This window comes from Phacochoerus africanus, chromosome 16 (assembly GCF_016906955.1).
Source record: "Phacochoerus africanus isolate WHEZ1 chromosome 16, ROS_Pafr_v1, whole genome shotgun sequence".
Classification (NCBI taxonomy): Eukaryota; Metazoa; Chordata; class Mammalia; order Artiodactyla; family Suidae; genus Phacochoerus; species Phacochoerus africanus.
The window spans coordinates 8,273,565-8,289,210 of record NC_062559.1 but is presented as its reverse complement, the minus strand read 5'-3'; the positions used below and the strand labels follow the sequence as shown (position 1 = coordinate 8,289,210).

The following is a 15,646-nucleotide window of genomic DNA, read 5'->3' as shown; positions in this document are numbered from 1 at the left end:
GGGAGAAAATGTAGTGAGACATTTGACTCCAATATTACTATTCAGAGTGTTGGGTTGCTTTCAAATTATAAGCATGATGCATGTCCTTTATATAACAGTTGGATAACACAGCTCTTTTCACCTTCTAAATTAATTCCGGTTGGAATAAAAGGTTCCGTGTAAGAAAATAATGCTGTTACAGCACTAGAGCGAACCTTAAGTGATTATCAGTATAAGCTTGGGGAGGACAAGGCCTTTCAACATCATATTGCTGCATTTGTCTACTTAGAATAAAAAGGAAACTGTAAGCAATTTTTTAATGAAAAATTGGGAAACCTTTTAGGATGTGATAGACCAGGAGTTAAAATCTTCCTTTATAATAAATTCCTAGGATTGTCAATAAGAAACAGGCAAAGGACAAATATAAACAGGCAAAGGGCAAAAAGAGAAATTCACAAAAGACATAAATATGAAAAAAAAAATAGCTTATATTTACTGCCTGCTAAGCGCTGTCCTAAGGATTCTACGTAGTATCAGCTCATGTACTCCTCGTGACTACACTGTCAGGTAGATGTAACTTCTCGCTGCATTTCGTAGGTAAGGAAACAGAAGGAGTGCTCAGTATCAAAGAAGTACAGATGAAAGCAGCGCATAGTGAATTGTCCTAGGTGAAAACAGATGCTGGGGTTCAGGGTTGGTGTGGGTGGGGAAATGAGGGGAAAAGACGTTAGAACATCCTTTCTCCGTGGCATTTTAGCATCTCCATGAGGCATTTGAAATATAAGCATGCCTTTGGCCCTTTTAAGCATATTTCCAGAAATTTATCCTATAGAAATAATCAGATGAATACATAAAGAGTCCCTTACTTCTTACACAATGGAATTCTGAAAATGTGGGTGAAAGGAATGTATTAAGTTTAAAAAAAAAAAAAGATTCCATTAAAAAGAGGAGTTTTAAAAAGAAAGATAAAATTTCTAATTACACATTTCCTTTATACCCAGTGTCTGATGATATGTATTTCCAACGTTTTGTTCATGTTCTTTCACCTTGTTCTTTGCACTGATGATTGAATACCAATGAATGGATTGAGTTCAGTGAGTCTGTGATTGTGGCTCTCGATTAGCCACATTCGCAGTGATGAGAGCTTTTTATCTTTGTGCCCGTTATAAAAGTATATGATCCTGTGCTGCTTATCACTAGCAGCAGCAATTCATTTTCTTTCTTTCCAAGCCTCTTTGTAAAAATAAAAGCAAATGCAATAAAATATTCAAAGACAATGAAGCTGCCGTGTAACAGCTCAAAATGTTCATTTATCATTTTAAAAAAAGGTCCATTCAGAGTCTGAAAGAGGCTTTCAGGGTGTGGAATGTGTGGAAATTAGGATCTCTTGTAGAGCTATGTTCACTGTATTTATAATAGCAAAAAACATGAACCAAACAGATCAAGCAGCTGATTAAATACATTTTGGTTACGTGTATTTAAAATGTGTTCTCTGTATTTGTATGAAAAGCCAGGTTAAAATGATCTGCATCAAATGATTCCACATTTATTTTAAAAAGGAATACTCCCACCCTATAATTAAGTTTTGTGAATGATGGAGGTAAGGCTCCAATTTTAATTCTTTCCATATAGAAAGAGTTGTCCATGCACCATTTATTGACATGCCCAAGAGTTCCTGTCATGGCTCAGTGGAAATAAACCTGACTAGTATCCATGAGGATGTAGGTTCGATCCTTGGCATCACTTAATGGGTTAAGGATCTGGTGTTGCTATGGGCTGTGGTGTAGGTCACTGACGTGGCTTGGATCCCGTGTTGCTGTGGCTGTGGTGTAGGCCAGTGGCAACTACCGTTCCAATTCGATCCCTAGCCTGGGAACTTCCATATGCCATGGGTGCGGCCCTAAAAAACCAAAATTAAAAAAAAAAATAAAGAAATGGCCATCTCCCCATCCCACTGAATTGTAGTAAATCTCTGTCATGCATCAAGTATCTGTATACTAGGTGTTTCTAGTCTATTCTTTTGCTCTATTTTTCCCTGCTTATACAAGTACTATGCTTCTCTTAATTATTACAATTGTATAATATACCCTTCTGTGTTTTTCTTAAAGAATCTGTTGGCTATTTTGGCTCTGTGATTCTGTAAATTCTTTGGAATGTTTTTATTAAGTTACACACAAGAATCTATTAGAATATTAATCAGGATTACATTGAACCTGTAGATCAGTTTGAGGAGAGATGACATTTCTGCTATATTGACTCATATGAACACAGTGTATCTCCTCATTAATTCAGGTTTTTAATGTCTTTCAGTGGAGTTTCATAATTTTCTCTGGAACATTTTGTCCTTTGCTGAGTAGATTCCTGGTTATCTTAATTTTTGATACTATTGTAAATTGCATCTCTTAAAACGTCATTGTTTTTTTATTTTTTTGGTCTTTTGTCTTTTTAGGGCCGCACAGTGGCATATGGAAGTTCCCAGGCTAGGGGTCGAGTTGGAGCTATTGATGCCAGCCTACACCACAACCACAGCAACACGGGATCCGAGCCATGTCTGCGACCTACACCCCAGCTCACGGCAACGCCGGATCCTTAACCCACTGAACTAGGCCAGGGATCAAACCCACAACCTCATGGTTCCTAGTCAGTCAGATTTGTTTCCACTGTGCCAAGATGGGAACTCCAAAATGTCCTTTTTAACTATCTGATTTAGTAGATGGACACATCATTGATTTTTTTATATTGATGCTGCATCAGAAACCTAACTAAATTCTTATTATGTTGTTTATCATAATTCTTATTATCTCGTTGGATCCCTTTGGATTTGTGATATTCAGTCTTATCAACTGCAAATAGTGCAGTTGATATGATTTTTTTTTCCTTTCAAATTCTTAACCTTCTAATCTTTTGTCTTATCACATTGGCTAGGATCTCAGAACAGTGTTGAACGGAAGTCCTGATGGCAGAGTCCCTGGCTTATTCCTGACTTAGAAACACTTCATTCTTGAATTGGATGGGTTTTTTGGTAGATACCTTTTATCAGATGAAGGAAGTTCCCTTCCATTCCTATCCTAGTTCTGCTGAGAGTTTTTATCACGAGTATATATTTAGTGTTGTCAAGGGCCTTTCCAGCAACGATGGAGGTAAGGTTTTTCTCATTCAATCTGTCATTGTAGTAGGTACACTGACCTTTACCCTTGTTCTCTTTACAAAAGTCAAACCCTAGACCTCTCTGTCTGTCTGCTTATCCCCCTCGATGTCTAATAGACATTTCGGTCTTGGCGTGTCCAAAACTGAGCCCCTGATCTTCCCTGCCACCCCTTGAAAGCTGCCTCATCCTCAGTGTTCCTCCACTGTGGCTCATTGTAACTCCGTTCTTTTCATTGTTCAGGGCAAACATCTTGGAGCCTTTTTTTTTTTTTTTAGGGCCACACCCACAGCATATGGAAATTCCCAGGCAAGGGGTTGAATTGGAGCTACAGCCGCCAAGCTTCGCCAGATCTGAGGCACATCTGCAACCTACACCACAGCTCACGGCAACACCAGATCCTTAACCTACTGAGTGAGGCCAGGGATTGAATCCACATCCTAATGGATTCATTTGGATTCATTTCTGCTGAGCCACGACGGGAACTCCTTGGAGCCACTCTTGACGACTCTTTCTCCTCACATGTCATCTCTGAGGAAGCCCTGGTGGCTTCACTTTGTAAATACTGGGAGCACTTGACCATCTCCACTGCTGTCTGATCCCAGCCACCATTGTCTTTTAGCCGGATGTTGTAATAGGCTCCTAAGGGTCTCCCTGCCCTCTTCCCTTTTCATTCTCCTCCAGAGAGACCCTAATAAAACAAAGCCCTATCACGTTTCTCTGCTTAGAACCTTCCTGTGGCTCCTTGATTCACACAGCCTAACAGCCGGCTTCCTTGTAAGGGCTGGACAAGTCCCTACTGCCCTGGCACCCCCTTCTCTGATGTCACCTCCTCCCGTCCCCTTTCCTCACTCTGCTCCAGCCATCCTGGCCTCCGTGCTGTCCTTTCCCATGTCAGGCCTGCTCCCACCCGCAGCCCATAGCCAGGCAGTGCCCTCTGAGTAGACGGCTCTACCTTCCGCCGGTGGTTCTCAAAGTGTGGTCCTTCGAGGAGCAGCAGCAGCAGCAGCAGCAGCAGCACCACCACCACCACCACCACCACTTGGGCACTTGGTAGAAATGAAAATTCTTGGGACTCAGCCCCGATCTATTGAACTGTAAGCTCTGAGAATGGGGCCAGAGGCTGAGCTTTAACAGGCCCTCCCAGCGATCGTTGCTCAAGTTTGCCCTGGAATTCCATATTACTAATTCCCTCACCTTCAGGTGTCTGCCCAGAGGGCACCCTGTCAATGAGGCCCACGTGGACCCCTCTTTAAAAATGCCACCACTGTCACCTGCTGTGCCTTGTGCTAGTTCCTTCATCTCATTTTCATAATCAACTCTAATAATACTACTAAACTCTAGAATTCCCTGTTTGTTAACACACTCTACATCTTACTCTTATTATATAGATACCCCTGAACCTATTTCAGCTTATCTACACTGTATGGTTATGGGTGTGTGTGTGTTTGATCCCTTCCAGTCTCTTCAGTAGAATGTGAGTTCTTTGTAGGCATACATTTTTGGGTTTTGTGGTCCATTGACACAACCCTAGCACGTAGAAAAGTTGAGGGTATGTAGGTGACAGTAAGTCGTTTAATAAAAGCCAAACTTTTTTTTTTTCATTTTTTTTATTACTCAAATGAATTTATCACATCTGTAGTTGTATAACGATCATAACAATCTGATTTCACAGGATTTCCATCCCACAGCCCAAGCACATCCCCCCACCCCCCAAACTGTCTTCTCTGGAGACCGTAAGTTTTTCAATGTCTGTGAGTCAGCATCTGTTCTGCAAAGAAGTTCCATCTGTCCTTTTTTCAGATTCTACATGTGAGTGAAAGCATTTGATGTTGGTGTCTCATTGTATGGCTGACTTTACTCAGCATGATAGTTTCTAGGTCCATCCATGTTGCTAAAAATGCTGGTATTTCATTCTTTCTGATGGCTGAGTAATATTCTGTTGTCTATATGTACCACATCTTCTGGATCCACTCCTCTGTCAATGGACATTTAGGTTGTTTCCATGTCTTGGCTATTGTAAATAGTGCTGCAATGAACATCGGAGTACATGTGTCTCTGCGAGTTGTGGTTTTCTCTGGATAGATGCCCAGGAGTGGGATTGCTGGATCAAATGTTGGTTCTATGTTTAGTTTTCTGGGGAATCTCCATACTGCTTTCCACAGTGGTTGCACCAACTTACAATCCCACCAACAGTGTACTAGGGTTCCTTTTTCTCCACACCCTCTCCAGCACTTATTATTTGTAGACTTTGGATGATGGCCATTCTGGCTGGTGTAAGGTGGTACCTCATAGTGGTTTTGATTTGCATTTCTCTAATAATGAGTTATGCTGAACATCTTTTCATGTGTTTCTTGGCCATCTGTATGTCATCTTTGGAGAATTGTCTGTTTAGATCTTCCGCCCCTTTTTTGATGGGGTTGTTTGTTTTTTTGGTATGGAGCTGCAAAAGTTGTTTATAAATTTTGGAGATGAATCCCTTGTCAGTCGATTCATTTGCAAAGATTTTCTCCCATTCTGTGGGTTGTCTTTTTGTGTTGTTTAGGGTTTCCTTTGCTGTGCAGAAACTTTGAAGTTTGATTAGGTCCCATTTCTTTATTTTTGTTTTTATTGTCAATACTCTGAGAGGTGGATCTGAGAAGATGTTGCTGTTGTTTATGTCAGAGAGTGTTTGGCCTATGTTTTCCTCTAGGAGTTTGATAGTGTCTGGTCTTCTATCTAGGTCTTTAATCCATTTGGAGTTTATTTTTGTGTATGGTGTTAGGGAGTGTTCTAATTTCATTCTTTTCCATGTGGCTGTCCAGTTTTCCCAGCACCACTTATTGAACAAGCTGTCCTTTCTCCATTGTATAGTCTTGCTTCCTTTGTCATAGATTAGTTGGATGTAAGTGCATGGATTTAATTCTGGGCTTTCTATCCTGTTCCACTGATCTATATGTCTGTCTTTGTGCCAGTACCATGCAGTTTTGACGACTGTTGCTTTGTAGTATAGTCTGAAGTCCGGGAGCCTGATTCCTCCAGCTCCATTTTTCTTTTTCAGGATGTCTTTGGCTATTCTGGGTCTTTTGTACTTCCAAACAAACTTTAAAATATTTTGTTCAAGTTCTGTGAAAAATGTCCTTGGTAATTTGATAGGGATTGCATTGAATCTGTAGATTGCCTTGGGTAGTATAGTCATTTTGATAATATTAACTCTTCCAATCCACGAGCATGGTATATCTTTCCATCTATTTGTGTCATCTTTGATTTCTTTCATCAGTGGCTTGTAGTTTTCAGAGTACAGGTCTTTTGTTTCTTTAGGTAGGCTTACTCCTAGGTATTTTATTCTTTTGGATGCGATGGTAAACGGGATTGCTTCCCTAATTTCCTTTTCTGCTTTTTCATTGTTAGTATATAGAAACGCTATTGATTTCTGTGTATTGATTTTGTATCCTGCAACTTTGCCAAATTCGTGGATAAGCTCTAACAGTTTTCTGGTAGAGTCTTTAGGATTCTCTAGGTATAGTATCATGTCATCTGCAAATAGCGATAGTTTTACTTCTTCCTTTCCAATTTGGATTCCTTTTATTTCTTTTACTTTTTAAAAAAAAAAAAATTATTTTTTGTCTTTCTTTTTAGGGCCGCATCTGCGGCATATGGAAGTTTCCAGGTTAGGGGTCTAGTCAGAGCTGTAGCCACTGGCCTACACCACAGCCATAGCAACGTGGGATCTCAGATGCATCTGCGACTAACACCTCAGCTCACGGCAACGCCGGATCCTTAACCCACCTAGTGAGGCCAGGGATCGAACCTGGGTCTTCATGGATACCAGTCAGGTTTGTTAACCACTGAGCCACAACGGGAAGTCCAATACAAGCTGAACTTAGAGCAGAGTTTTGTTTGTAATTCGTAGTTGAGATGTAAAGCTGTGCTTTCGTAGTGCCCTTTCATCTTAGGCAAAAGCCGTCAGCTCTCAGATGCCTGGGGATGATGCTGGGGCTACAGATTTTGAACCTGTCTGGAAAGAAACAAACCTCTATTTGAAGCAGACACAGACGTGTTGGGGTCAATTTGCAGAGAGCCAGCTTTGTCTTGCTGGCCACTGACTGGTAGTAAATGGGGCCGGTGGTGGGTGCAGGGTGGCAAAAGAACCAAGTCTGTTTTTATAGCCACTTCCTTGTAGCTCAGTTCTTCCAGATCATTCCATGGCTGGGACTGGAAAGTTGTAAACGCTGCCCTGGCATAAATGGACTGCAGCTCTCTCCTCCGGTCACCTACCAGGTTTGCATGTGGAGCACTGAAACCAACACAGACACTGGGGGGCTCCACCCCCAGCAGCTGACCCCACAGGCGATACAGGTGTACAGAGAGGATGGAGGCTTGCTGGGATAGAGGGGCTGAAAGTGTGGCCCCTCTAAAGGGAGGGGACTGCAGAGATTATAAAGCTGTGACTATTAGAATGACAGAACTTGACAATTCTCCAAACCTGAGCTTTTACCCAGCTTTCATATACAGTTAAAACAACCAAGCAAACAGGCAGTGGAGTGGAATATTATGGTATATAAATTGTGCCTCAATGAAGGTCTTACTATAAAAACAGAAAAGACTGAAAATACATTCAGGGTTAAGTCAGTGAAAGTCAAGTCCCCTCTATAACACACAGATCCGACTACGAACCACCAAGGCTATAGGAGGGCAGCAGGCTGCTGTAGCCAGAATTTGGAGCACTAACGTCAGTCCTCCTGACCTTTTTAGAGCAAAGAAGACTTTATGAACATCTGCATGGAACCCAACACCATCAGCAAAGGAGACTTCATAACGCTAGGGTAAGTGGACGGGGGTTTGCAGGCAGGGAGGCACAGACTTCACCAATCGGAGTGCCCCTGAGGCTGAAGACAGATCCAGCGGTCTGGCCTGGGACCCAGAGCGTGCCGTGTTCATTTGGGATGACGAGCACAGCGTCCCTCTCCCACGCTGGCCTTCCCCGTTCAGTGTAGCCGGATCAGGGAACGGGAGCAACCCTTGTCTTTGGACTGAAGTGACAGATTCCAGTGCAGCACAGTATAGGGCCCGGGATTGTGGCTTCAGGGTCAGAACTACTGGATGCAAACCTTGCTTTTTGCCATTTACTGGCCTTGTGACTTGGACAAATCCTTTGCGTTCTCTGAATCCTTTGCCCTGTGTACAGAATGGGATGATTGATAGAATCACCTCTATCTCAGGACTGTTTCTGAGCCTCAGCTGAGGGACTGTGGGGCAACAGCCTTTTTCCGTGTGAAGCACTTGACAGCATCCATTAGGATTCATGTCCGCCCACCTCGCCTCTTCCCCAGGCGTGAATGAGAAGCCTGAAAAGTGTTGAGCACCTTGGACACTTTCCAGGCTTTTTTCCCTTTTCCACTACAGAATACCCTTCCAAGTCCTGTCTGATTTGTTCAGCCGTACCTCTGCCAGAGTTTTATTGGTTAAGAATGCTCTCAGCCCTCCATCAGCCCTCAAAGCTTCGGAGGAGGCTGCGTGTTGCCATGCCAACTGGGAATCTGCGCAGCCGTCCCTTTTCTGAGCTTTGTCTCAGAGCGCCCTCTGGCGCCCATCTAAGAATTTGGCACTTCTGCTGCAGCCGCCGGGTCTCCATGGATACCTCATTCTCTGCACCGGCACCCGCGCAGCACAATGTCCTTCAGCAGTTGGCGGTGTTCTCGCCTTCGCGATGCTGAGTGGCTGCTTCTGCAGCCGTTGATTTACTTGCTGTATCTACAGTAACAGGAAGAGGAGAAAAGCCTTTCTTTTCCTAGAAAGGGTCCGCAAGCCACACACTCTTAATTGAGAGTCTGGCCAATGGGACCAGCTATATTTGAATCTCCTCCATAATACGGACATCCCCAAACAGGAAAAACCGATTGTGTTGCTGAAATCCGGTGACGTCATGACGTCCTTCAGCGTTGCTGTCCTCCTCCTCCGCAGCAGCAGCACCGTGATTTCCTTTTGGTCACCACGGGAAGTGAAATCAAGGCATGTCCGTTTCCTCTGGGTAACTGATTAGAACATTGCAAAGCAGCTTTAGAAAACTCGTGAAGTTTCATAGACGAAAGAAGTACTATTGTCAAGAATGGACTAATTTTCTTGGATTAGCTTTTTTATCCCTTTTCCACTGACCACGACTTAGCCGCGAAGGTGATAGATGCATGAGATGGAGCGTGTGTGCATGAACAGTCTGATAGTTTTACTCCAAAGCCATTTAGTCAAGGTAAAGATGCAGACCATATCAATGTGGAGAATCCTTGTATTTTGGCCTCGCCCAGGTGTGAGGAAGTTCCCCAAACAAGGACGGAACCTGTGCTGCAGCAGTGAACATGCTGGATCCTTAACCACCAGGCCACCAGGGAACTCCTCATTCTGGTTTTTAATTTCGGGATTTTCAAATAGCGCAGGAATTAGGTACACATGGAATTATTTAAAAAGACCAATTCTGGAGTTCTCTGGTGACCTAATGGTTGGTTAAGGATTTGGTGTTGTCGCTACTGTGGCTCAGGTTCAGTCCCTGGCCCAGAACTTTGGCATACCATGGGCACAGCCAAAAAATTAAAATTTAAAATTAAAAAGAATGTAAAATAAAAAGAATAGTTCAGAAAAAAAAAATCAGTCTTCATGCGCAGTTCTCTACAAAAATAAAAAAACTTCTCAATCTAGGAGTTCCAGTCATGGCACAGCAGAAACGAATCTGACTAGGAACCATGAGGTTTCGGGTTCCATCCCTGGCCTCGCTCAGTGGGTTAAGGATCCAGCGTTGCTGTGAGCTGTGGTGTAGATCGCAGACACGGCTCAGATCTGGCGTTGCTGTGGCTGTGGTGTAGGCCAGCAGCTGTAGCTCCAATTCGACCCTAGCCTGGGAACCTCTATATGCCGTGGGTGTGGCCCTAAAAAGCAAAAAACAAAACAAAAAACCCTCAATATAGAATATATCATGTTGCTAAGCAAGAATTGTTGTGGAGAAATTTATTTACAGAACCCCGAGGTTCAGGAGATCCTGAATCTCAAGAGGCAGAACTTGCTGTGTTCTTGCAATGGAACGCAGTTGCTGGCACTGGTTTCCAAGCTTGCTTTCTCCTGTACCAACAGAAGCAAGAAGGTGAGGGACCCCAGGCTGCGTGCTGAGGGCACCGAGTGTCTCCCGGCCAGTCGCTGCGCTCTGCTCCTTCCTGAGGTGAGAGGGTCAGCCGTCCCACGGCTTGTGCTGCTTTCCCCGTCTGTCTGCCTTTCTGCTTCTCCCCATCCTTCCTCTCCAGTGACGCACCCTTTGTGAGGTGCCTCGCACGTGCCAAGTGATGGGCCAGGCTCTGGTTTACATTAAAGGAGATTCCCTTAGATTTAGAGCCGGGCTCCTGAAGACCTCAGTGTCGTCCAGCCAAGGGCCTGTGAAGTGACCCTTAGGTCTCCCGAATGTTGATTGTCTGAATGTAAATTCTGCAAGTGGTTACTGCAACAACACCGAGAACGCTCCAGTTAGGCGATGTTAATAGTGGGGTCTAGCTTCACATTTTTCATAAAGGACCTGGAAGCAGTTTTCAGGATGGCATTAAATTCTTCTGTACTGTGAAAGGCCAAACTTAGTAACCTGTAAGTGGAAAAAAAGTTACTACAGGTGGCCTCTGAAGACTTGTACCTTTTCTGCCACGGTATTCAACAAGGATCATGGGTAAAACAGAAGGTGTCCCCACAGTGGGTGGCACCATAGTTTCAACACAGCAAGTGTTGAATTAAATGCACGAATTACAGAGGGTTTCACAGACTTATATTTTAAAAATTGATTTTATTGAAGTGTAATTGATTTAGTGTTTTCATTTCTGCTGTACAGCAGTGATTCAGTTATACATGTATATGTATATATATGTATTATATATATGTATTATATATTCTTTTTCATATTCTTTTCTATTACAGTTTATCATGGGATATTAAATATAATTCCCTATGCTATACAGAAGGACCTTGAGGTTTATTCAATTTATAGTAGTTTGCATCTGCTAATCCCAAACACCCAGTCCATCCCTCCCCCCCCCATCCCTTTCCCTTTCGGCAACAAGTCTGTTTTCTATGTCTGTGAATCTGCTTCTGTTATGTAGATACCATGATTTGTGTTACATTTTAGATTCTACATATAAGTGATATCATATGGTATTTGTCTTTCTTATTTCACTTAGTAGGAAAATCTTTAGTTCCTTCCAGGTTGGTGCAAATGATGTTTCATTCATTTTTATGGCTGAATAGTATTCCATTGTACATTTGTACCACGTCTTCTTAATCCATTTATCTGTTGGTGGACATTAGGGTTGATTCCATGTCTTTCCTATTGTAAACAGCATTGCCATGAACACTGGGGTGCACATATCTTTTTAGATTATAGTTTTGTCCATATATATGTGCCCAGTAGTGTGATTGCTGGATCATATAGTAACCCTTATTTTTAGTTGAGGAAACTCCATGCTGTTTTCCATAGTGGCAACACCAGTTTATATTCCCATCAACAGTGTAGGAGGGTTCCCTTTTCTCCATACCCTCTCCAGTATTTATTATTTGTAGACTTTTTGATGATGGCCATTCTGACTGGTGTGAGGTGGTACCTCATTGTAGTTTTGATTTGCATTTCGCTGATAATTAGCAATGTTGAGCATCTTTTCATGTGCCTGTTGGCCATCTCTATGTCTTCTTTGAAGAACTGTCTATTTAGGTCTTCTACCCACTTTTTGATTGGATTGTTTTTTTGTTATTGAGTTATATGAGCTGTTTGAACATTTTGGAAATTAAGCCCTTGTCAGGTCATTTGCAAATATTTTCTTCCAGTCCATAGGGTGTCTTTTCATTTATGGTTTTCTTTGCTGTGCAAAGCTGTGCATTTGATTATGTCCCATTTGTTTACTTTTGCTCTTATTTCTGTAGCCTTGGGAGGATGACATAGGAAAATATTGGTACAATTTATGTTTACCATCTAATATTAATGTTGTTACACCTTAGGTATAAAGCTAAGCAAGTCCTAAAGAAGGACTATGAAAATAATCAATTGGATAGCATGGCTTTCTTGCTTTTCATTTGAGAAAGATTAGGGCTGAGAAGGACATACGTGTATGTTCTATGGAATTTCTTAGAAGTGTGACAGGACCTATTTAAGTGTCACAAGTCCCAAAATCCTCTGGGAGGAGGTAGAGGCCCGTGAAACCTTTTTCATGAGCAGTGTCATTGGGCTGTTTCCAGAACCAGCATCGTGTCGACACAGGCACTGAAATATTCCTTTAAAAGCCCATTTTGCTGAAGCCCCCGAGTCTGACGCTTTCCACAGTATCCTGCTGGAGTGATGACGGGGTGCCAGCCGACACGGGCAGGTCCTCAACAGTCTCTTCTCCCCAGGGAACAGGGGGCTTTTTCAGCATCGACAGTGAGGAGTACGAAGCGATGCCCGTGGAGGTGAAGCTGCTCCCCAGGAAGCTGCGGTTCTTCTGTGACCCGCGGAGGAGGGCAGAGATGCTGCAGAGCTCGGCCGAGTGAGCGGGTGGGCGACTGCGCTTTAGCCCACCCTGGGACCAAACGGGAGCAGAGCCTCCCACCCCCGTCTCCGCCGCCTTGTCAGAGGATCCCAAGGACCCGTCCGCGGCAAGTACCCCCTGCCCTTCTCTCTCTGTGCGTTGCAGCTTCGCAGCCAGCTTCCCGGTCGCGCGGGCTTTGACTGGTGCCCCCCGTCGGGCGGGCGCCGAGACATCCCCACCCTCCGTGGATGGAAAAGGGCCGGACCTTGTTCTCTCCCCACCGCGGACGGCAGGCTCCTAGGCTGTGTCCTCTCCTGTCTGTGGCCGTCCCGCCTTCCCGCCGCCGCCTTGTCCTGTTTCCAGGCTCCTCCATGGGTGCTGCTGCTCCATGAGCTCCGGTTCTCATTTAGCGGGTTCCAATTCTCTCCTCGGTCTAAGAAACATATGTGGGGTGTCCGTCTTCAGCCGTGGCTGATACTGTAAAATATTAGGGTTCCCCCCCCCCAAAGTCGTGCTTCTGAAGTGTTGGTTTGCATGAGAACCACCTGGGGCACTTGTCGAAGATTTACTTAATTGGGGCTCACCCCAAACCTAGTCACTCAATCTGAGGATGGAGCCCCGGTATCTGCCTTTTTAAAAAGGCAGCCACCCTCCCCGGGTGGTTCTGGTACAGGAAGTCCTGAGGCCGCAAGCGACACACAGTCCTGCCAAGCAGTGGTCCACGCGGTCTTCCGCTCATCTGCTTCCTCAGAGCGCTTTGAAAAACCTTGTAGCCCCTCCCACGCTAACGTCCCCAATTTCTCATGGGAAGTTTGAGTTGCCAAAGTATATACTTTCTGGTGTCATGTAAATATTGATATTTTAAAATAAAACTGTTACATCACTCTTTTAAACATATTCAGTATAATTGAAATACATAGCAATTTGACATTCATCATCCATTTACAAAAAATAAATTGTTTAGTAGTTGGAAATATCCATTTTCCTCATATGCCTATTTCCTACCGCTTTCAGCAAAGTATGCTATCATGTTTTTATGCTGGAAAGTTTTTTCACTCAACCTATTTTCTTGCCAACAAAAGCTATAAATTGAAATGACTTTTTTTAGTTCAAGTGTTAACTCAGTACAGAATAAATGTTATCAATTATTGAAATACAACTGATTATAAATTTTTGATAATTAAGAATTAACATTAGAATGCTCTTTATCCTCATGAGTTCATTTATCCAAAAGCACATGTTACTTACAGCTGAGACAAGGCTCAACATTATAGATGTTTAAAATTCTGTTCTAACAATGCCATGCAGTTCTTTGAATTCTGTTTGAGTCACGTCGAAAAATCACAGTGATGTAGCAACTTCACAGCTGGATTCGATCCCTCCGTTAGTTCACTGAAAGTAGAGAACTAGAAGCCATCTGCCTCCCTAGGGACTTGTCAGCCAGGCATTGTAATTGGTGCCCCGAGGTGGTTCTACTCTAGAGGGAAGCACACCACGGTAAGGGGGGTGAGACGTGAGGCTTTCTCTTTGTGCGGAGGAAGGAAAATTGCACAAAGGGGAAGAGGGGCGGGAGAACGGGCAGGCTCATGCTCAGGCAGGTCGGTTTTAGGACCACACACGTACCCGCACCCACGAACCCTTTGGAGAGTGAGGACCAATGCTTGAAGGGGTACAAGGCAGCTATGAAAAGCCCGTAACATAATGCTTACCTGTTTGCCTCTGTGTTCTTCAGAGTGGAGTTAAAAGCTGTGCTTTTGCAAAACAAATAACAAAACAAAGCAAAAAGGAGGCAGGTCCAGGAGTTCCTGTTGTGGCTCAGTGGTAACGAGCCTGACTAGTATCCATGAGGATGCAGGTTTGATCCCTGGCCTCGCTCCGTGGGTTAAGGATCGGATGTTGCTGTGAGCTGTGGTATAGGTTGCAGACGTGGCTTGGATCCTGCATTGCTGTGGCTGGCAGCTGCAGCTCTGATTCAACCCCTAGTCTGGGAACCTCCACATGCCACAGGTGCAGCCCCAAAAAGCAAAAAAAAAAAAAAAAAAAAAAAAGCAGGCAGATCCAAACATTGCAGTATAAAGCGCCCCCTCTCCATGCAGCCCGTGGCAGAGCTAGGGGATGCTATGGTGTAAGAAGGTACAGTTGCTACCTGAGCCAGAGAATCCAACGTGTATCTGTTTATTTAGTGATTCTACTTCCACAGAAGTAATGGAACAGAGGACTGGGGAGCAAATGTCCCAGATTCCTTTTTTTATTCATGTCTAAATATACACACGCGCTAGTTCAGATGTTTCCTTGCTTCAGACCCTTGCCCCCAGCATGGTTGCTTCATCATCTCCTGCCTTCTCTCCCCTGTCCTTCCACCCAAGGCCCACATAAAGGCCGTTCACCGCAGCTTCGGGGTGCCCTCGTCTGCCAGACCTGGGAAGCTGCGGGTCTGAGGGGAAGCCGAGGAACCCTCCCGCGCCCCGTGTAGCACACACCTTTTATCACATTAATTTCACTCAAAAGCCAAGAGTTTTTCTATTAAAAACAGATGGTTGCTAGTAAGTAGAGTTGAGCATGAAGCCTCTGGCTTAACCACAAGGTTGTCATTGCCACGCGCCGGATGGGGTCTGGCCTCACAGCCCCGGGACGCGGGCACCATGTAGTCCCTTGGAAAGCAGGGACCTGGCTTGGAACACAGAACTAACAATGTCAGAATTTTATCCTGTGCTGCCTTAAGTAACTCCCCATAAGGTTAAAAACAAAACATGGACCTGTGTGTCTCCGTACGTAATGTTTTAAAGTAAACTTGAGGAGTTCCCATTGTGGTGCAGTGGAAACGAGTAAAACTAGTATCAATGAGGACGCGGCTTCAATCCCTGGCCTCGCTCAGTGCATTAAAGGATCCAGTGTTGCCGTGAACCGTGGTGTAGGTCGTCGACGCTGCTTGGATCTGGCATGGCTGTGGCTGTGGTGCAGACCGGCAGCTGCAGCTCCAACTTGCCCCCTAGCCTGGGAACTTCCACATGCTGTGGGTGCAGCC

At 44.2% G+C, this 15,646-nt stretch overlaps 1 protein-coding gene across 1 annotated transcript in view; it reads left to right on the top strand.

The window, feature by feature from the left end:
• Positions 1-13,780, top strand: part of AGK (acylglycerol kinase) — a 102,554-nt gene extending 88,774 nt beyond the window's left edge. The window contains exons 14-16 of the mRNA XM_047763154.1: positions 7,859-7,929; positions 10,223-10,307; positions 12,506-13,780. Of these exons, the coding sequence (XP_047619110.1) occupies positions 7,859-7,929; positions 10,223-10,307; positions 12,506-12,643 (294 nt within the window). The 3' untranslated portion in view covers positions 12,644-13,780. The remainder of the gene's footprint in view (positions 1-7,858; positions 7,930-10,222; positions 10,308-12,505) is intronic.
• Positions 13,781-15,646: the final 1,866 nt, after the last annotated feature.